The sequence below is a fragment of the Marmota flaviventris genome, chromosome 14, assembly GCF_047511675.1.
Source record: "Marmota flaviventris isolate mMarFla1 chromosome 14, mMarFla1.hap1, whole genome shotgun sequence".
Classification (NCBI taxonomy): domain Eukaryota; kingdom Metazoa; phylum Chordata; class Mammalia; order Rodentia; family Sciuridae; genus Marmota; species Marmota flaviventris.
In genome coordinates this window covers 22218778-22240617 of record NC_092511.1, presented here as the reverse complement: position 1 = coordinate 22240617, position 21840 = coordinate 22218778, and the positions used below count along the sequence as shown (strand labels likewise).

At 38.3% G+C, this 21840-nt stretch overlaps 1 protein-coding gene across 1 annotated transcript in view; it reads right to left on the bottom strand.

Annotated features, from left to right (window-relative positions):
• The window catches only part of Clip4 (CAP-Gly domain containing linker protein family member 4), a 54430-nt gene that overhangs the window by 16099 nt on the left and 16491 nt on the right, over window positions 1-21840 (bottom strand). The window contains exons 6-12 of the mRNA XM_027933521.2: window positions 21219-21337; window positions 18257-18493; window positions 16706-16841; window positions 10493-10633; window positions 6772-6861; window positions 5700-5843; window positions 2362-2496 (exon numbers count right to left, since the gene is read on the bottom strand). Coding sequence (XP_027789322.2) covers window positions 2362-2496; window positions 5700-5843; window positions 6772-6861; window positions 10493-10633; window positions 16706-16841; window positions 18257-18493; window positions 21219-21337 — 1002 coding nt within the window. The remainder of the gene's footprint in view (window positions 1-2361; window positions 2497-5699; window positions 5844-6771; window positions 6862-10492; window positions 10634-16705; window positions 16842-18256; window positions 18494-21218; window positions 21338-21840) is intronic.

Here is a 21840-nt window from a genome sequence, read left to right as displayed (position 1 = left end):
AAGATACTGTAGATTACAAAATACAAAAAATATTGTTTCTCTCAGAATACAGCTCTTTGAGTCAATTATAGAGCTGCTAATAAGCCATCCAAAAACTTCTTTATTCTCTTCCTCTTATGCTCAAAAAGATGAAACTGGGGCCCATGTCCAGGTACTGGGGTTGGAAAGGCTAAAGCACAACCAGTGTCTGTCTGCAGAGCCCTACAGTGTCGTGAAATAGAGCAGAGTCTACACACCCACTGTGCAGACGCAGCCATGCAAACAAAATCACATGCAAAAAAAGAGAGGGAGGGAGGGAAGGAGGGAACCAGAGTCACCATTAGAAATTTAAAAGTTAAAAGTAAACCTAAAATAATGAATTGTATCCAAAGAATCAAACCATCCTAGCCTTGTTTAAGAAGGTCAGCTAAGACACTCTCGTTAGCACTGTTACTTCTCTGAGTACCACAATTAGGACTTTTCAAGTTCTACTTCCTTCTGCCTTTGATACTTTCTTATATAATTTTTGCATTTTACCATTTTAATTTACCATATTACTGCTACATGTTTACCATACAGCTTTCAAAAAATGTGTAACATACATATGAAAAGTGTTAGCAACGGTGATTCCACACTGTCTGGCAGTGGTAGGGCATGGATATCTTCCTGTTTAAATGTTAATTTTCTTTCCAATGTGGCAATGGAAAAAATGCTGAAGAGGTCAAACATACCCTCTTCCAGGTCTAGATCTTATAGTCTATAAAAAGTCTAACATTATCATTGTATTATAGAAATGACTGATCTAAATTTTGATGACACAAGAAGTGTATGCTACCACTTCCTCAAAAGACAGAATGACTTTAACATAAAACCTTCCAAATTTTATTGCATTTGCTTGTTACTACCCAAGTTTCAAAATGCTTTACATTAGAAATTTAAAAGTTAAAAGTAAACCTAAAATAATGAATTGTATCCAAAGAATCAAACCATCCTAGCCTTGTTTAATAAGGTCAGAAAGAGGGAAGTGCAGAGAGAGAGATTGTGAAAATTAACCTACCTGTGAGTTCTCTAAGTTTTTACTTGAGAACTGTTAAGTACATCCTAACTAATCTTAATTGCTGCTACCTGGAGTCCCCCAAAGAGCCATGAAATATAAAACATACAAGCTGTCTCAAGTCAACCTAGTGACTTGCAGTTAAAAGTGGTATTGCTGAAACAAGAAGATTTTGGGGGATAATTCTCCACGGCTGTCTCGTGTTTCTGAGTGTCCAACAGACAGTGGCACTGACTGTGTTCCAGACTATCTTTCCATTGCTGTGTGTATGTGTAGTGGACATCTTGGAGGATAGAGATGGAAGTCCCCTCCAGAGCAAAAAGTGCACATTGTGGAAAAACATGGTCGACGTAAAGGTTCAGACTTCTTAAGCTCATAAACCACTGGTGACCAAGTGTCACCTCTCCCTCAGTCCCACCCTGTTGAAACTGAAGCTCAAGCTTGGGGAACAATGCAAGAAAATGCTAATTCTATGGCTATTTCTATTCTTGGGAGTACCAAAATCCTTTGTCTCTTGACCTTGAATTCTCCCATCTTCCATTAACATCTAATACTGTGGCAGGCTAACTTGATAGTTTGCAAACAGGGCAAAATCTCAGATCCTTTGTGGTTCTTGAAAGAATGCTACACCACAAACTTTTTTTTAAATCAATGTTCTAGGTAACCTTTTCCTAAAATGCAGCAATGCCACCATGTGTTAAAATAGCATATTGCTATTTAAAACGTACAATTTCATTTGAAACTTCAGTGTAAAATTATAATATTTGAAAATGTGCAAGAAACTAACCCTTACTTTGAAAAATCAATATAAAACATAGGTAGGTTGGGAAGAATATACAAAAACACAAATATGCATTTTTAAGGTACACAGAAGGGTACACAGAAGCTCTTTCATTTTCCTCTGCTTTTCTCTCCAAGTCACCCTGTTTAAAAAAACTGTACACTTAATTCATTACATACTCACTTTATGGATTATCCTTGGAAAAAACCCTAATCCTGAAAAGGTTTCCCCTGTCATTTAGCACACTCAGCAATCAGTAAGAATAAACTTGGGAAATGACAACTAATTTTAACATTAGACAAATGGAAACACAAACAATAAGAGAAATTTATGGATGCAAGGCAATCTGAGTGTGGATCACTGTTTTACGTGTGTGTATGTGAGTGTGTGTGCGTGTGTGTGTGCGTGTACATACATACTATTGCTATCATCTACAAAAGCTGTTAATCGAGAACTCTCTCTGATTCAATTTTATTTACCTATAAAATTTTAAACCTTTTATACTCTAAAGAATTAAAATTGAGCAAAGAATATTGAGATGAGTTACCTGGAGCAAAGTTTGTTGTCCCAAAGAACTTAATGGTACCAACTCTCTGGCCAACCACCAACACCCTATCTCCAAGGCGGAGCTCCCCTTCACGACGGCTATTATTTGCTATAGATGTTGCTGAGGAATTCAAACCTGTTGGGGTGGTGGGTGGGAGATAAGAGGAAAAGAGAGAAAAAAAAAAACAAGGAGAAAACTCAAAAGGCATATTAGTCCAAAAAGAAATCACTATGCATTCTAATGAGTTAGCTGGAAATTTCGACATCAGATACCTTTCATTATATATGTATGCATTTCTCACAGGGAAGGCCAAGACACACAGAGCAAAAGTGAAAGGGTTTCCTGAGAAAATTATTGCTATAGGAAATTCACCACTTGATTCCTGGTAGAATCATTCTGCCAGGACTACCTGTAGTACTCTCTACTAGGGACAGTACCAGCCAGCTTTTTATGTGAAGCAGTAAATAGTTTAAGCTTTGCAAGCCATACTGTCTGTGTCACAGTGACTCAGCTCTGCTGTGGAAGCATGAAAGCAGATGTACATAATGCATAAAGGAACAGGCACAGCTGTGTTTCCATAAAACCACCACACTTACAAAATCAGGTGGAGGTCAGATTTGGCCATGGGGCTGTAATTTGCCAGTCCCTACTCTAGCAAAATGCTAGAATTATTGTCGTTTTACCTGGATTCAGTGTAAATGATACACACAGAAATGTGATTTGAAGGTAAAATTGCTACAGTAGTTAATACAATATAAAAATACAGAATCTAAAATGCTCCAAAATCTAAACCATTTTGAGCTCCAATGCACAAATTCCCACTCAGGTTAAACTGCCAAAGCTCAAGGGAGTTTTAACACTCAAAAATTCTCAGATTTCAGATTTTGGGGCTTAGAGATTCTCAACCAGTTATCCAGGTAAATATTCCAAAACCTGAAAAAAAATAAATCCAACACACTTCTGGGTCCTAAGTATTTTGGATAAGGGATAATCAGTCTATAACTCAATCCAGTTACTCCCAATTTATTTCCTAATTAAAGAACAAAACCATTCTCTACTTGATTCAAACCTAAACCCTACAATACACCCTATTGGATATCAGAAGTCCCAGAGAAATACCATCTCCAAAGCTATCCAATTACCAAGGCTGGCAGAGAACAGGTGGGCCCCTGGGCCCGGTCTTGTGGGCATGTGAGCAGACTGAAGACCCAACCCCCTGGGAAGTCTGGAGAACCCAAGGTGAGGGCCTGGGAAGGAACATAAGTCACTCTGTGAACAGAGAAGCTGAAAACACAATGACAAAGGAAGGAACCTAAGCCCATGGGGAAGGAAGGTCCTGGGCCCCCCTAATAACCAAGAGTTCATAGCACTTTATAGTTTACATAGTACCTTTCATAAAAGCTAAAATGAAAAATAAGACACAAACCAAGGAATTATCTGAGACGGTGTTTGCAGCTCAAAAGTGGTACACCCAGATTAATAGAAATCCTTGTCTGTCCCCATCCGCCTGCCCACAATGGCCAAAGATGGCAAGATCAAAAATGGGATACAGTGAGGCCAACCCAGAACACAGCTTCTTTCCGCCCCTCCCATTGCCCTAATCCTTCCTTTCTGCTCCTCTAATTCTTTAGCCTGTCCTTCCATTATTGTCCATTCTCTGAAGTTTATGTTTCTTTCAAATGCAAACAAATATAGGAAAAGTGGAATATCTACCCACACTCTGGACAGATTTATTAAGGAAATGTCACTAGGGTTCCAAACACACCTCCATTCTCTGTCCCCCCTCCCTTTGAAAGGTTTTCTTTCCCACTCTGACCACTGTCTTCATCTTCACTATTATTTATCTACATAACACTCAAATTGATAAAAGGAAAAATGGTAAGCGTGTAGGCCCACTAGAACTATTACTTATAAAAGCTAAAAAAAAAAAAAAAAGGTGATTCTATTCTCACATACACATGTAAAAATAAAAAAAATACATAAAAAAATCTAAATACTAAATGAGGGGGACCTTAATCTATAAATAAAATACACACAAGTAGGATTGCATCGTTGCAACTTCTCTCCTCTGTGCCTCACTGTGTTAAGGAGAAATTGGTCAGGTGAACATTCATAGGCAAAATCTCCAAGTTGGGGTCCCCAACTTTAGGGTCCCAACTTTCAGAAGTATTATGTCAATGTTACTGCTGGGTGTTTTGGTTTTCCCTTTTTCGTTTTTTCCCATTAATATTTTAAAATGAGAAAAAAATTACGTAATGAACATTTTCTATAGTAAAATACTAAAAGGAGCATAAGTATTAAAAAAGAACTATGGTAATTATCATGAGGTTATCATGAGGGTCATTAAGAATAATTTGGAGCTGGACATGGTGGCGCATGCCTGCAATCCCAGCAATTCTAGAGGCTGAGACAGTAGGGATTGCAAGGGCAATTTAGTGAGACCCTGTCTCAAAATAAAAAATAAAAAGGGCTGGGGGTGTGGCTCAGTGGTAAAGTACCCCTGGGTTTGATCCTCAAGAACACACACACACACACACACACACACACACACACACACACACACAAATCGATTTGGGCCTAAATGGACAAATTTCTGGACAAGTTTTCTGTTTAAGTAAACAAGTAAACTGCAATAAACACAATTTCAACAAGTCTAAATAATTGTTCTGTGTATCCTCACATACAGCTGGAGAAAAGGGGACTGGACCCTTAGCCAGTTAGTTAAAAAGTCACATAAGGACAGGCTGCCATTGGCATCTTGGAAGGGGCTGTCTGACTCTGTCCTACATAGTTTTAAACAATAACTTGAGTAAAAGCAGAGAAAACATGCTTTTTAAATATGAAGATGACACAGAAGCATGTGAGAAAAAATGCCATTAATATGTATTAAGATGGCCAAAATTCAATACTGCTCACCTAAGGATTTGACAGGTAAGGCAACTTAAACATTGTTGTCAGGCCATTTGTAACTATGCAGTCTCCTTTTATTCCCTCTTTTAATCCAGTCCAGTAGTTCTCTAAGTCTATCTACATAAGAAATGCAGTATAGGAATTTATCTCTTTTAAAGAAGACTAACAGGCAAGACACAAGAAACAAAATTCAGTTGGGATGAAACCCCCAGGAGCAAATTTAAGTGAAAATTAATGCAATATCTTATATCCAACAGCAAAACGAAGAGACCTGGCTTAAGGCCCAAGGGGAGACAAAGAAGAGTGCAAGTAGTTCAATCTGACTGCAGTAAAGAGTTCCTTCTACACATTTAAAAAGAGCAAATCTACTTACAAACAAACCAAGATAAAAAACACCAAGAAAGCCTGGTTGAAAAAGCCATAGATACCAGCACTGGCTCGAGATGGCAGAGAAGGGCTTTTGCTCATGGTCTTCTTGTTATTGCTGCTTGAATTCGCTTTCTTGGGGTAGCTCTGTTTGTGTTCCAAAGAAGATGTAGAGGAGGAGCTGCTGATGGATCCGTGCAGGGTAACTAAAACAGGAACACAAAAGAATACATTCAAGTGCAGAAAATAAGAAGTGAGCCAAGGAGATGCTTTTCTAGGCAAATCCTTCTGAAATGCTCCATTTAGCTTCCTCAACTGTGGATTATCTAGTGTTAAATTAAATACCTGATGTCATCCAAATATATTGTAGTTAAAAAAGACTTTGGGCACATGCCTATAATCCCAGTGACTCAGGAGGCTAAGGCAGGAGGATCACAAGTTCAAGGCTAGTCTCAGCAACTTAGCAAGTCCCTAAGCAACTTAGCAAGACTCTGTCTCAAAATAAAAAATAAAGGACAGAGGCTGTAGCTCAGTGGTAAAGAACCCCTGCATTAAATCCCCAGTACCCCCCACTCCAAAAAAAAAAAAAAAAAAAGATTTTATAACACAAGTAATTGTTTTTTAAGGATTCAGCACAATCTTAAATAGGAGGTGCTACTGTATCCATTAATGTTAACTACCTATCTAATCTGACCACCATACTCACCTCTCACCTTAGGTAAATACTGATAGTAGAGTTCTATTTTATTTACATTAAAAAAAACACAAAAAATGCCATTAATATGTTTTAAGATGGCCAAAGTTCAATACTGCTCACCTAAGGATTTGACAGGTAAGGCAACTTAAACATTGCTGTCAGGCCGTTTGTAACTATGCAATCTCCTTTTATTCCCTCTTTTAATCCAGTCCAGTAGTTCTCTAAGTCTATCTACATAAGAAATGCAGTATAGAAATTTATCTCTTTTAAAGTACACACTTTATTATGAGCTGCTTAAGAGATTTTCAAGGGTAATTTTTACCATACTCATTTTTCCCTTACCAACTTTAAAACTTAACCCCCATGGTAAGCTGTTTTTCTATGATATTAAAATTCCACCAGCAAATTAAATTTTGAGAAGTTATAAATTATGTTACCATCTTTCTCTGTTAAAGTTTTCAATTCTTCACTAGGAGGCAACGAAAGTGCTGATTCAGAAGCACTCTCTTTTTTTGATGTCATCAATCCTAGGACATGAAAATAAAGCACTTTCAGCAAAAGAGAATTTTCTTTAACATTAAACACACAAAAAACTGTATTTGTTTTAAAAGTACATGCATTCCTCTTCATCTAAATCTTATCTTCTTCTGAAAACATGCTGGATAATAAACACAGAAACCAATATTTTACCTTTAGAGGAAAAAGAATGCATTTGCAGCCAATATGAATGCCCCAATTTCATGATCTGCTAAGGATTTCCAAGGAATACAAAGCATGTGCCACCCAGGTGCCTCACTGATGGCTGACACACCCTCTGGTGAGCACATCTGCACCATGCTGTCAGGTACAGCAAACTGAAGACAGGACATACAGGGGCCACAGCTCACTGGAACCTGCAAACAACTAGTTCACCAATGTTTGCATGCAATTCATTGCAGGAGGTATTCTGTGCAGTGAATTTGGGGTAAAAATTTTTGCCAATTATTATAGCAATTCTTCACTTATGAGAGTTCAGATGGTAAGAAGTCCTGTACTTTGTCATTGGTATTCTGAAAATGACTACCTCACTTTATCACACCCTATTCCCACAAAACTTTTACGTGGAGCAGGGAAGCTCTTAAATAATAATCTGCCTTATTAAGACTTTTGTTTCAACTGTACAGAACTAAATAATTTAAATAGGAAATCAACGGGCTACACATAATTTTAAGTTCTGTCTGGTAGAATTCTATTTACTTATGAAGCATTTTTAACAAAGAACTGTCCTTGGGACTTTGAATATCACCAGGTACTCAAAGATTAACAAGGCATGGTCCATGCCCTGAGGGGGTAGGTCCTGCTCTGTACAATATGGATGGCATGAGTAAAATGTGAGAATACTCTTCATGAGGACAGGAGAAGGAGTCAGTAACTGCTGCTGTAACCATAAATGAGTGCGCCATCAACAAGGCCACAACACACTGAGATAGGCCTTGAGGAACAAGTGAGATCTTTCCCCAGAACACTGGAGGTACGGTCAGGAAGAATTAAGAATGGAAGCTCAGAATGGAGAGAAAGTAGCTCTTGCAGGAAGACAGAGCACGGTAAGTACTTGGCTGGAATAGAGTAGTTTTGGGATGGAGAAGTAAGACTAGATGGACAGGTGTCAGAAGACCTCCCAGGTAAGAGTGCCTGCCTAAGGAATGGAAGCTCTTCTGTAGAGGAGGAGCCTCCACTGGGCTTTAAAAAGGAGGACTGGCCTCAGCAGAGTCCTGGTTATGTAACATTTCTCCAGCTCAAGGTCTAAAAGAAAACCAGAGGTGGAGAAGCTGATTGCAGAAACTTGGGGAAACTATGACAGCAGCCAGGGATGAGGGCCTGAACTAGACACCATAAATGTAATGGGAAGACAACCTGCAGGGTAGATTTCTTATTTTTTAATAATTTAATTATTATGCTTTTCTGTCTTAATTATCCATTTGGTCCTTTTTCCTGAAAGTTTTAATTGAGATCACTGTAAATTCATGTTGTAAAAAGTAATACAAAAGATCCCTGTACACTTTGTCCAGTTTCTCCAAAGATAATGTTTTACAAAACTATAATCCCAAACCAGGAAACTGACCTTGATATAATCCAGTGATCTTACACAAATCATCCAAGGTTTACTTGTGTGTGTGTACACACAATATATGACTCTTCACGTCTCTGTTTCTCTGCTAAAACTGTCTTTCCATTTGTTTCAAGAGAGCTCACCCTTAATTTTTGGAGCATAGTTACAATTATTCTATTCCTTAAAGTTTTTATGTGTTAATTGCAACATCTGTATCATCTTAGAGTTCCCATTTGAATGCTTTGTTATTGGACAATGAGTCATGTTAAACCCTTTGGAGAATGTTGTTTTGTTGGTTGGTTTTCTTTTGTTTCAGCAGAAGTCACAACCTGGTTAGGTTCAGGCCAGAAGTTTCTGCCCACCTTCTGTGCGCAGCAGTTCCCATGGCCACTGAGTTTCCAAAATCTCTGCAGTGACATTCAAATCTATTTTACGTGCTGTGCCACCAGTAGTCAGTTGTGCCTGGGAAGTAGTCTACCCAGAGACCACTACCTTTAGTCAGATTCATACACACCCAACCTGGTAACAGGCCTGGGAGTTCCTGTCTAATATTTGAAGGTCACTCTCTCGAGGCCATCTTCTCGTGATCTCCCTGACAGCTCCAGGACACTCCTTCCTCGCATCCTGAGTACAACATCTCCCACAGTTTTCATTTCCCTACTCTGTCATACACTCTCCTGAGATGGATTCTGCCTCTAGAGTCCAGCTATGAATAAAACAGAAAGAACTCTGGGGACTCCATGCATGTTCTTAGGACCACAGTTTCTCCATTCAAAAACAAGGGTTGCCCTTCCTTGGGATTTTAGGTACCTGCTCATCCACTGGTTGGGGTGGAAGAGAATTGAAAAAAAAAAAAAAATGTAGTGAGATATTTTTAAAGGACATAATTAAATAGAAAATTATTCCAAGTGCATAATTAAAAGACTGACTATTGTAAAGACGTCAGTTCTTTTTAAATTGATTTAAGGTTTAAATTTAATTCTAATTAAAACCACAGCAGATTATTTTTTAAAGAAACTTAACTACTTATTCTAAAATTAACAAGGAAGTGTGATGTATAAAGCCCCAAAATAGGCAAGACAATTTTCAAGAATAAGGTGGGAGGCTTTCCTCTACTGGATATCAAGATTTATTAATTTTAAATTAGAGCAATTATGAAGTGAATTTTGACACAGCAATATTCAAATAGCCCAATGGAACAGAATAGAAACACCACACGAAGTTTTTGGAGACAATTCTCTCATCACGTTTGAAAGTCTATTTCAGCTGTTAATGAGTTAACAAATTATTTATTGAGCCCCTAATTCTATGCTATGTGCCACACTGAATAGAAGACAGAATATTCTCACAGCCCATTTAAAGATTAAAATTCTGCAGAGAGAATAATAGATTTGCACAAATAAAGCAATCAGTGGACAAAATCCAAAGTAATAACTCACAATTGGGAAGCATGGGTAAAAAGTAAGTACAAGGCCAGAGAATAAAGAGATTAGGTAAAACAGAGACCCTGGGCAAGTTTCCTTGGAGAAAGAGGGTGTGGGTAAGGAGGTCAAGCCCAGCAAGGACACCCCAAAGCAAAAGTCACACCTGTGCCTAAGATGGGGCTGAAGGAAGGAACAAGCACAATGAGTGCAGAGACAGGGAGAGATTCCGCAAACCGCGGCTCAACAACAAAAGAGACTGCAGCAGATGAAGGAGGACTCTGCTGGTGTCAGGAGTCCGGGCATGGTGACAGGAGTCTCTGCATGTCCTTGAACAGGTGAGGAACGTGAAGTGAGCCTTTTTACACAGGTTTGTTGGAGGTACCAAAGCCAGCTCTGAGTTAGATTATGGAAAGTTAGAGGTACGGAGACAACGGGAAAGGAAAGGGAGGGACAAATCTGAACCATCCTTGTTAGAAGCTGAAGCCTTTAAACCTGACTGCGGCTGGGAAACACAAACCTGCGGTTGTACTCAATTCGGGTTTCACGACTGGCTAAGGAAAGAGAGCAAAGCAGCCTAGACATTAGGAATCCCAGGAATAAAGCAAAAACACTGAGGAGTATTGCCACCTTTCTGATTTGACCTACCAGTATTCACTTTTGAGGTGACGTGACCTAGATCAATTTTCTGGGACCTGATGAGAGGCACGGCTTTCATGGAAGGAGCGTGTGTTACGTTCTTCCTTCGATCTTTTGCTTTACTTATCTTTGAAAGAGGTGCAAATATACCTAAAAAAACAGTGAAGAATTTAGGTCAGTGTTAAACAATTTAAAGCATTTTAAATAAAGGGGCAAGTATAAATGCTTGGTGACATAAATCTGCAAGTTCCTTCTTAGAGCCTAGTATAGGTTCTGTAGTGAGGGACGGAAAAGCAAGTAAAATGATACTTGGCCTCAAAGAACTTACAATCTAGTTAAGACTCACACCAATGATGGTTTAAGAGCCACATAAGAGATAAATAACCAGGTGGTAAGAAACTGGGGGAAAGGGAAATGATTTAAAGTAATAGTGCTCTATTATTTCTAAGCTACCGGCAAATAAATATGCAGTATATAATATAAAAACCTATTCTTCCATGTCACTTTATCAGGATTTATGTTTTTCTCACATTTTAGCCTTTTATGCCATGTCTTACCTCTCTTCTCAGACTTTATACCTTTTAAAGACAAAATTCAAACATTACTCATCTCTGCATTCCCCATTGTGCCTAATTACAGTGCTTTACATATGGAAGAGATGCATTCTTTTGCCTATAAAATATAGTTTTCCCAAAAGGCCTGGCCCTCAGTTCCTGACAACTGGAAGCAACCCAAAGTGTGCTGAGGAGAGCAGGGTGGGGGCGGGGGTGGGGGCTGCCTGTCGCAGTTGGGAGCACAACACTCCTTCAGAAAGGAGTCAACAGGACAACAAAATATCCAGCCCAAGTATGCAGAGATGGCAGAGAGCGAGAATACCAAGTCTACCTCCAGGGCGTTTAAAAAGAGAAAGTGAAGTCATCATATATGGAGGTCACACTCTTTCATTTATTGTTTACAACCTAACAAATACATATTATGACTAAAACGTAACATATTAAAAACAATTTGTTTTACAGCCAGGTAGAAATGCTCAGGACAGTACAAAAACCGAGTGCACTATTCACAGATAAAAAGTGTCCCCTGGATCACTTTTCTGCTCATCTTGAAATGCTTTCCTGCCTTGGATCCCACACCTCGCCCTGGCTTTCCTGACTCTCCTTCTTTCACTTATTTGCCATTTTCTCTCTCCTGTCTCCTACCCATGAGCTTTTCCTTGTCTCTCTACTCTTCTCAATTCTTACAGCCTAACACAGACAGACAGACAGACAGACACACACACACACACACACACATATTAAAGTCCTACGATGACATCTGATATTGCTGAGGGTTTGAAGACACAAATTGTTGCTCTGGGAATGTAACTTTGTATAATCTTTGTGGAACACAAAAATCCTGACATAATCAACCTTATGGAATTAATTGTAAAGAAATAATGATGCTTAGAAGTGCACACAAAGATTAAAAGTTTACATTTCTGTAGTATAAGGAGAAGACAGATTTCAAAGTCAAAACTATTTCTAGTTACTAGAATGTCCTAATTTTTAATTTACTACTATATCTCAATCACACTTTCAGAAATTAATCATGAGGAAATAATCCAAGTAGGAGGAAAAGACTGTACACCTAAATATGTCCTTCTTGCAATACTCATAAGGAGGAGAAAACAAAGTTGTCTGGCAACAGGATAAATCGTTATCTGTGAACTATAGTAGTGCCCCCCCTTATCCACAGTGGACACATTCTAAGATGTCCTGCAGGTGGCTAAAATCACAAGCAGTACCAAACTCTGCACATATTGAGTTATTTTCTTATATATACTGAGCTCCATAAAGCTTAATTTATAAATCAGGCACAGTAAGAAATCAACAACAGTAATAATAAAATAGGAAAAGTGTAATAGTATACTGTAACAAAGGTTATGTAAATGTACTCACTATCAAAACCCCATCCTGTATTGTACTGTATTTCTTGGTCTGTATCTGACCGTAGTTAACTGAAGCCACACAAAGCAAAACCAAGAATAAGGGAGACTGCTGTGCTGTATCACCACTGACAAACAAGACGATTATACAATAAGATTGAAAACGTGAGAAGTAAATCAAGAAGATAAAAATCAAGTTATATGTTTTATACATTATTAAAATACAATATTAACTTTATTAAAAAAATATTCCATGTGTAGATATAGGTAAATAAATGGGAAAACTGAAAATTAACACACATAAAAACAGTATGAATTATTTTTCTAATTTACTTGATTAGTGTCAGTAATATAGTAATAATGGAGTTCAATTAGTCATTTTTTTTTCTGAATCTCAGGGAGAATATATGGTTTTTATTTCAAGGTCTGACCAGAAATTTTCCATAGGATAAAGTGTATTTGTTTTTTAAAAATTAAATATTTTATTCAATGAATTAAAAAGATATGTATAGCATATAAAACCTCATTTATAGAGCCATCCCTCTTCTTGATTTTTTTTTTTAGCTAAGCAAGAATAAAACAAAAATAAAGTTAAAGCAGAGCCTGGATACCAAGTCCACAGTGAGCACAGTATACAAGTCTAGTTATCTGGTCACTGAAGGCAACCAAAGTTCTGATGAGATTTTTCCTGGATCTTGACAGACAACTTTAAGGTTTAACTAAAAATAAACACATAAAGAAGAATTATTTTCCAAAAAAAAGGAATAAAGCTTGGTGTGGGGACCCTCGCTTGTGCTCCCAGCTGCTAGGGGGACTCAACAGGAGGATTGTGAGGCCAGTGTGGGCAACTTAGGGAGACCCTGGCTCTAAAGAAAATAAAAGGGGCTGGGGATGTAGCTTAGTGATAGAGCTCCTGGGTTCAATCACCAGTACCACAAAAGTTAATAAATAAAGAATAACAAATTTCCAGATAAATATGTCTTTAATTCCAGTTCCTCCCAAACCCCCACTAAAATATCAAGTAGGAATAAAAATAGTATGAACTCTAAAAGAAAACACTAAAAAAGAAGGGGAAAAAAAGGTTCAAAGCTTCCATGAGAAGGAAAAAGGTCAAAAACAAAAGGCAGAAAGACTTTGAAACTTCTAACAATACTGGAAGCTCGAGAAAGTAGTTGGCAAACTATGGACCCAAGAGACACCGTGACCACCGCCTGTTCTGTAAAGCTTTTCTGGCACAGTTTCCATGCTGTCTGTGGCTGCCTCCTCCCTACAACAGCAGAGGCAAAGCTGTAGCCCACAAGACCTAAACCACTTACTACCTGTCCCTTTACAGAAAGTTCACCAAACTCTACATTAGATAATAGAAGATCACCTTCAAAATACTGAGGGAACATGTGCTCAACATTTCTTATCCCAAACCATCATCATCATGCAATACAGGATGGTAGAAATATTTTTGATTGATTGATTGATTGATTGCAGTACTCAGGACCTTATACATCCTAGGCAAATGCTCTACCACTGAGCCACAACCCAGTCCCGGTTTTATTTTTTATTTTGAGACAGGGACTTGGTAAATTGCTGAAACTGATCTCAAGCTTGCTATCCTCCTGCCTTAGCCTCCCAAGCTGCTACAATTACAAGCATGCACTCCCTGCCCAGAAAAGTAAACACATTTTTAGAATGGAAAGTCTCAAAACATTTTATTTCTCATGCATCCTTTGTCAGAAAGCTACTGAACAGTAGGCTCCTCTAAAACAACAAGAAAGAAACTGACTTAGAAGAGAAGAGCAATGAATCTCTAAATACTAAGCCAACAGATGTTTAAAGCTGGAAAAATCAAGGAAGAGTCATATAATATACTATTTATAAACATGGATACTAATATCAGAAGATACAGCTAAAAGGAGTTGAAAAAGCTTTCGCCGCTAAAGAGCCAGACTCAGAAGGCAGGGAAAGATAAGTCAAAGGAGGGTTTTGATTCATTTAATAAGCTTCAGAATATAAATCAACTTATCAAACTAGGTTCATGTATTCACTTTGGTAATTATTAAAAGACATTAAGCCAGTATTACCACCGAGTATTAAAATTTATTATAAAACTTCTACAATTAAAAAAAACTAATATGTGCTAGAATCAAAAGATCATTAGAAAAAAGCAATCCTGAAACAGACCACAGCATTTATAAGAACTTAATTTGTAATAAAAGAAGGGAAAAGGACAGATTTCAAAACAGAGAAAGAGAAACATTGCTCAGAAGAAACAAATGTTTTAGCTTCTGGTTTGCAGGGGATTCACCAACTCTCCTCCACCTTAAGTACCTTAGGGAGCCTGGCTGAGTCAGCAGGAAAGGTTACTCCCACCTTCATATATCCAACACAGGATTCCCACCCCAGCAGGCCTTGGTACCTAAAGCAGGACTGACTGTTCTTGGGGTGCTGAGCTGAATCAATACCTTGGAATGATGGGTTTGGAAGTCCACATGCAATTTCTAGACAAACTATTTCCCCTAAGTCTGATTTACATCTGCTCTGTGTGTAGCTAAAGGTTTTTGGTCCTGCCCTTAGTCTGCTTGACAGTTACCAGAGGAAAACTAAAATTAAAACCTTAATCTTACACCACTAACCAGTAAGCTTTAAGTGAATTACATAATCACATGTAAAAAAATTAAAATATTCAAAGTAATAAAATACATTGTTACTAACCTTTGGATTAGAAAGAACTATCCATCAAGGAATGAAAGCAATACAACAATTTATAAAGGAAAACCTTTTCACTGTGTATAACTAGATGCCCCAAAACACTGTAAACAAAGTTCAAAGGCAAATGACAAATTGAGCAAAATATCTATAATAAATATAAGGGCCAATATTCTAAATAATGTATTTTCTAAAACTCATATATCAGTTTCTTTTTTTAAGAAAACACTAATATATCAATTTAAATGGGCAAATAATATGAATAGACAACTGCTAATAATACAAAAAATACATATAGTAAAACAAAACATTTTAAATGTTCTATTTTGCCACAACCAGAGAAATGTGAATCCAAACAGAAATTTTCACCCAATTGGAAAAATTAAAGGAAATAGAGCCATTAAAAAAATCCCATTTTCAAATAATACTTAAAGATTCAGGGAAATTATAATAGGATGTCAAGTAAAGATGCAGAACATGTAACTACTATATTCATGATCCAAATTTTGTGGGAGAAATACTAAAGAGAAAAAAAAAAAGTACAGGTGATTTTTATTTTCTTCTTTCTCCTTTTTTGTTTTTTAAATTTTACATAGTGAGCAAATTTTGTAAACACAAAAAAATTCTTAGTAGACAAATCCCCAAGGCTCCGTCCTAAATGTAACAAAAAAGAAACTAGTAATTTTGGTAAATTTATAAGAGCCAAGGGTTAACATCTGTTGAGTGCTTCTATAGAGATGCTGATCTGAGGCAAGGCCTGCAACCTGACTGCACCACTCCTACCTCTCCTTCAGGAAGCCACAACAGAAGTTGGAGTCACGAATATTCATCCTCATCCAGTAAAAACCTCCAGCAGCTGGCTGGCTCCCTGACATCCCCCACTCCTCTCCTCCCGGCTTGGCTCATGGTGAATGCCACACCCATCCAGGCAGCCACCTAACACCCAGTGCCGCAGTCTGGCTGGGCACAATTCAGGAGCCACTTGTCAAAAGAAACTAACTTTATTTTTAGAACACACACACCACACCACACAGCTCCTCAGGAAAACCCTCAGAGCTCAACTGCCACCACAGGCTTCCCCCAAGCCTCTCAACCTCCCCCACTCCTTCTGCTCTTGAGGATGATTGGCTGGGTCCAGTGGGCAGAGCCAAAAAAAGTCCCCCAATGAGCAGCTCCGTGGTCTGAAAGGGCAGGGAAACAGCCCAGTGAGCATCACTGCAGAGGAGCCAATCAGTTGGCAGCTAGAAGTTTGCTGGGGACACGATGTTGAGAGCCACAGCCGAAGGGGCCCCAGCAAACTTCCAGCTGCCAGCAAACTTCCAGCTGCCAGCTGATGATTGGCTCACAGCGGCCCCAGCAAACTTCTAGCTAAATCCCCATTCCCCTCATCAATCATATAAGTAGTCAGGAGAAAGGTTTCATTTAAAAACTGTAAGAGAGACTGGAGGTACAGCTCAGTAGTAGAGTGTGAGCTTTGCATGCGTCAGCCCTGGTTCAATCCCCAGCATCATCAAAAAAAAAAAAAAAAAAATCTATAAAAGAGTAAAATCTGATTATTTTTAGTTAATCCTTAGTAAGTTAAATAGCATCAACCTTACCATATTTGGGGGAACATTTAAAGTACTGGACTTTTCCAACACTTCCATTGTTTTTTCCTTCTGGTTCATCTAATTCAATGCCAGCCCACTGCCCACTTGCAAATTCAGTTGTTCCACAAAATCTTAATGTCCCAACCTAAAGAAAATATATATCAAAACAATTTTTAGAATTATTAGTAATTCCAAGTGTCCTCCTCCTGGCAAATTTACCATAGAAGTCTTAAAAATTTCACTGTCTCAAAGTAGTCTTCAGAATAAGGAACACTAAATGGGACATGAAATAATAATAAAAGAGTTAACTCATCAAGAAGACATAAGAATCCTACGTGTGCAGGCACCCAGTTAGCGAGCTTCAGAGCATGAAGCTCTTTATCAATGGAACTGAAAGGAAAGAGAGACAAGTCCACGTTACAACTGGAGACTGCTCTTCAGTGCAGCTAGAATTAACCAAAATGAAAAATAAGATAAAATAAAAGAATAACTCTGTTAAGGGTCCACATTCTCAGACACAGTTATAGGAATGAATACTACTAAAGATTAACACTCAATCTAAATTTAAAAAGCCATGCATTCATAATCTCCTGATGTTTTAACTCCACAGACAGTGAAAAACTAATAAATGTCCTGTGAAGGCATTATTTTGGTAAAAGTCATTCTTGACCTAATTATTTGTAGCTTTGATTCCTTTTTGAATCAATTTTCTTAACATATCAAGTCTGTAAATTGCAATTTTCTGAAAAATCTCCATCACCCCCAACAAAACCCATTCAAATATTGAAAGGTAAAGATGTTGGGAATTTCAGCATCCAAGCAGGAACTCCCTGTTCCAAGCTCCATACTAAGTTCTCTAGTGATGTCAAAATTAAAAACAAAAACAGAACCTCCGATGGAGCTGGAGGCTTAGCTCAGTGATGGAGCACTTGCCTAGCATGGACAAGGCCCTGGGTGTGGTCCACCCCCAGCATGGCAAAAAGAAAAGAAGGTATCAGAAAACTAAAAAACTGGCCACCACAAATGCCACACAGAAGCTGCCACTCTGGAGGAAAAGGGATCTGCAGTCTGCTGCACTGTTGGTGGGGTGGGGTCAGGGGAGGGAGGAGTCTTCCTTTGCATAGATCTCTTTCCTGTCAGGTTACATGTCTCTGTTTATGGGATCTTGGAGCCAAACACTGAAGAACAGTAAGGTCTCCCTCACTTGGCCTCTGTGCCGTTGCAGTGGGAGGAGCCCCTGGAGGTGGGGTGGGGACTGCACAGACAAGGGGGCTAGATCACTGCTCAGCTCATGCCTCTAAATTTATTCAGCAGCTCCACTCTGCTCCACTCTTTCCCATGCAAACGCAGACACTTTCCCTATCAAGTTCTAATAAGTTTACATCCATAAATCAGACTTCATAGTAAACTTACATCTAAATTGCATATTCTCAGTCAATAAGGGACCTCCTACCTCTACATTGAACCTTTTCCAAAAAATTCAAAACTCTGACCATGCTGCACACACCTTTGAACACAGGCCATGGACATAGCTTCAGGGCCCACAGTTGCTTACTGTACCTTCTGTCCTGCGATGACCACACGATCCCCTAACTTCAAGCCGAGAGAGGTAAGCATTGACTTGGCAGTAACATGATCACAGTTTTGAAGCATGGCCTTTGTGACGCTACACGACAGGGGCACTGCATCTAGAAGCATCTGCTTGATCTCCTTAGCAGTGGCTGCAGCATCGGCCATTTCCAACGGCATGTCCACTGGATCTGGAACAACATCAGCAGGGATCTGTCCTTTGTCATTCTACAAATAAAGAGAACATGTTCAACTCCTACTGAATTAGAGCCCTGGATGGTCACATGAAATTCTTTTATGGCAGAATTTTAAGTTAAACGCATGTATCTTTTATTTATTCAAAAATATTTACTGGACACTTACTCTATGCAAGAAGAACATATATTCTGGTGGGAGAGACAGAATTTAAACAATTAAACAAGTAAGTTATATGGTGTATTAAACAGTAGTAAGAGAAAAGGAATGAGAAAAGAAAAGGAAAACAGTAGAAAAGAAAAGGAATGGAGACCCTGGGCTCAGAGGTAGGTGTAGGAGGAGCTATTAATACAGAGTGGCCAGGGAGGGCCTCCCTGGAAGATGTGTGTATATGGAGATCCTCAGGAGATGAGGGAGAAGTGTTCTGTGTGCTGGGAAGGACAGGTTCCAAAGCCCAGGTGGATAGCATGTCTGGCTGCTCAGGTACAGAGAGGGCAAGCTTAGAAAGAGAAGTCACAGGGCTGACTGGCTTTCCATTCCCAGACCCAACCACAGCCATGCACCACTTAATGACATTTTGGTCAATAAGGGACCATATATACAACAGTGCTCCCATAGACTTAGACTGAATCACCTTGTGATGGCACAGCCTCTTCACTTAGGTAAATGCACACTATGATGTTCGCACAAGGACAAAATCACCTAGCAATGCATTGCTTTAAATGCATCCCCATCATTAAGGAACACTGACTACAGTCCACTACTCCACCGCTGCCACCTGGGATTGGTGACCTGGGCCTCCTGTCCACTCAGGAAGTAACTCAGATTTCAGAAACAGAAACTATAGTTCTCATGTTTCTAAAATTTGGCCTATTATCAAGAAAAATGCTCTTTTGCACTATAAAGAAGAGACTGTAGCCTGGGATTTGTCCTGTGACAAGATAAGACACCAGACACAAGCCCACTTTATCAGCATGGTGTCCATATAACAAAAACCCTGTTGTACAAGCCATCTCCCTTCCTTCTCAGGTCAGGGAAAAGCTTGTGAACAAAACAGAATCCCTGCCCTCTGCAGGTTCATATTAAAGTAGAAGAGACAATAACCAATTAAATAAAAAAATACTGAAATTTCCAGTATGCCAATTAGGAAAATCAGAGATAAAGAGATTAATGGCTCAAGATCATTGATATGATTTCTGGCAGAGATGACGTTACAGTCCCAGCCGTCTGCACCCTAACCTTGACCCAACCAAGCCCTTGGCCTTCCTATTCTTCATACTATGCTTCCCTTAGAAAAGATACCTTCCTTATTTTCCCCAACCAAAAACCTTGGACTTTATGAGAAAGTCCAGGTTTCTCAATCTTTTTTAATATGATGAATCAAGATAGTTTTGTTAATGGAAAACCATTTCTTCTCCTCTGCTGATGATCTTCAAAGGATCCCTACAGATTTTTTAAATTAAGGCTTTAAAGGCACATGTGGTTTGCAACTGCCCAACATTTTGTTGTTGTTGTTGTTTGTTTTGTTTTAAAACTCAAGTCAGCTTGGTCCTGAGTAAAAATGAGAAGGGAAGACCTGTTACCAGATTTCTGGGATGGTGATGGACTACTTAAATATGAGATTTCAAAGAAAAATACAAAATACAAGAAACATATGCATAGCACTGATGTGTACTCTTAGAGAGATGAATACACGTGGAGAAACAAAAAAAAAAATTTAAAGAGAGAGAGAGAGAATTTTAATATTTATTTTTTAGTTTTCGGCAGACACAACATTTTGTTTGTATGTGGTGCTGAGGATGGAACCCAGGCCGCTCGCATGCCAGGCAAGCTTGAGCCACATCCCCAGCCCCGCCCCCCCAAAAAATTTAAACACTGTGCTGATGAGTCGTAAGTAGTCTTGTGTCTTTTGTAGGGTCCTCACTTTTTTTTTTTCTTTTTTTGTATGTTGTACTGTTGAACTCAGGGGCTCTCTATCCCTGAGCTACATCCACAGCCCTTTTTATTTTTTATTTTGAGATAGGGTCTCACTAAATTGCCCAGGCTGGCCTTGAACTTGCATCCTCCTGCCTCAGCCCCCTGAGCCTGAACATTGCACATGTCCTCACTTTTGAAAGCCAGTTGCACAATTCTGCTACCATGAAACTTAGCAACTGAAACTTGTGTTAAGAAAACAAAATAGCAACGATGATGATGTCTTCCTAACGTGAGCAGGCTTATTCATTACAGAATTCCATGTTCTTCTAACACTGTGGCCATCACCCTGTGCTCCAAGAGACACGGCACATGCTAACTGTGCTTTTCAAATGTGTTTTTACATTCTTAGAGGTATATTTAAAGTTTGTACTTATTTTAACTTTTAATCTTTTGGCATAAGTTTTCTTTTCAAAATAATCTAAAGTATTATCTAATTTAAAAATCACCTTAATATATACCTTTGTATTTAACAGTTAACTTTTTATAAATATATCCAAAACCTAAAGATATTTAAAACTCAAATATTATATTTTTAAGATTAGTTTTCTTTCCTAAATGCAAGTGTTGTAGAACTTAATATAAAAGGACTGAAATTCATGCCTTAAATGTATTTAAGATAAATCTCATCATACTCTTTATATCTATATATATTTAGGTATATATGTATATATATATATAAATTGCTCAATCATATAGGAGTTCTTCTATTGATAACATCTGAATTCAGCTCTCTGTTAGGAGATAATATAAATTTTCTCGTTCTTTTACTTCAACCTCTTACCCTAAATGCGGGGTTTGCTCCAAGCTCCAGTAAGCATTTTGTAGCACCTGCACACAAGTTATACGCTGCAATATGCAAAGCCGTTCCAAAATTAAAGTCACTGCAAGTGGCATCCACATCTGCAATTAAACATGACAAGTATATTAACTAAAATTTTAAATTTAGCTATTATAATTTAACAGGAAATGGAAAGCTTGGGGGCTTGGGGATTTTTAGCCTTTTATAAGACTTAAATTAACCCACCAGAAGTACTATTTCACAATGGAATAAAAATCTTTGCATTACAATCTGGCCAAAACAATCAACTGATTATTTTTCTAGTATAATAAAGTTCATTATTATTATAATCAAGTGATACTATCATGGGTTTTCCAGCTATCACAAACCAAATTATATTAAAAGTAATGAATGGCAATAATTTGTATTTGTATAAATTACTGCTTTCCCATGACCTCTCACTAAATCTCTTTCATATTTGCTATCCAACCACAGCGAAGCAGTAGGGTTTAGGTCAGGGATCAACAAACTATGACCCATGGGCAAAACCCACCTCACCATCTGTTTCTAAGTTTTATTGGATCACAGGCACAGTCATTCACATGACATTTTCATGCTTATAATC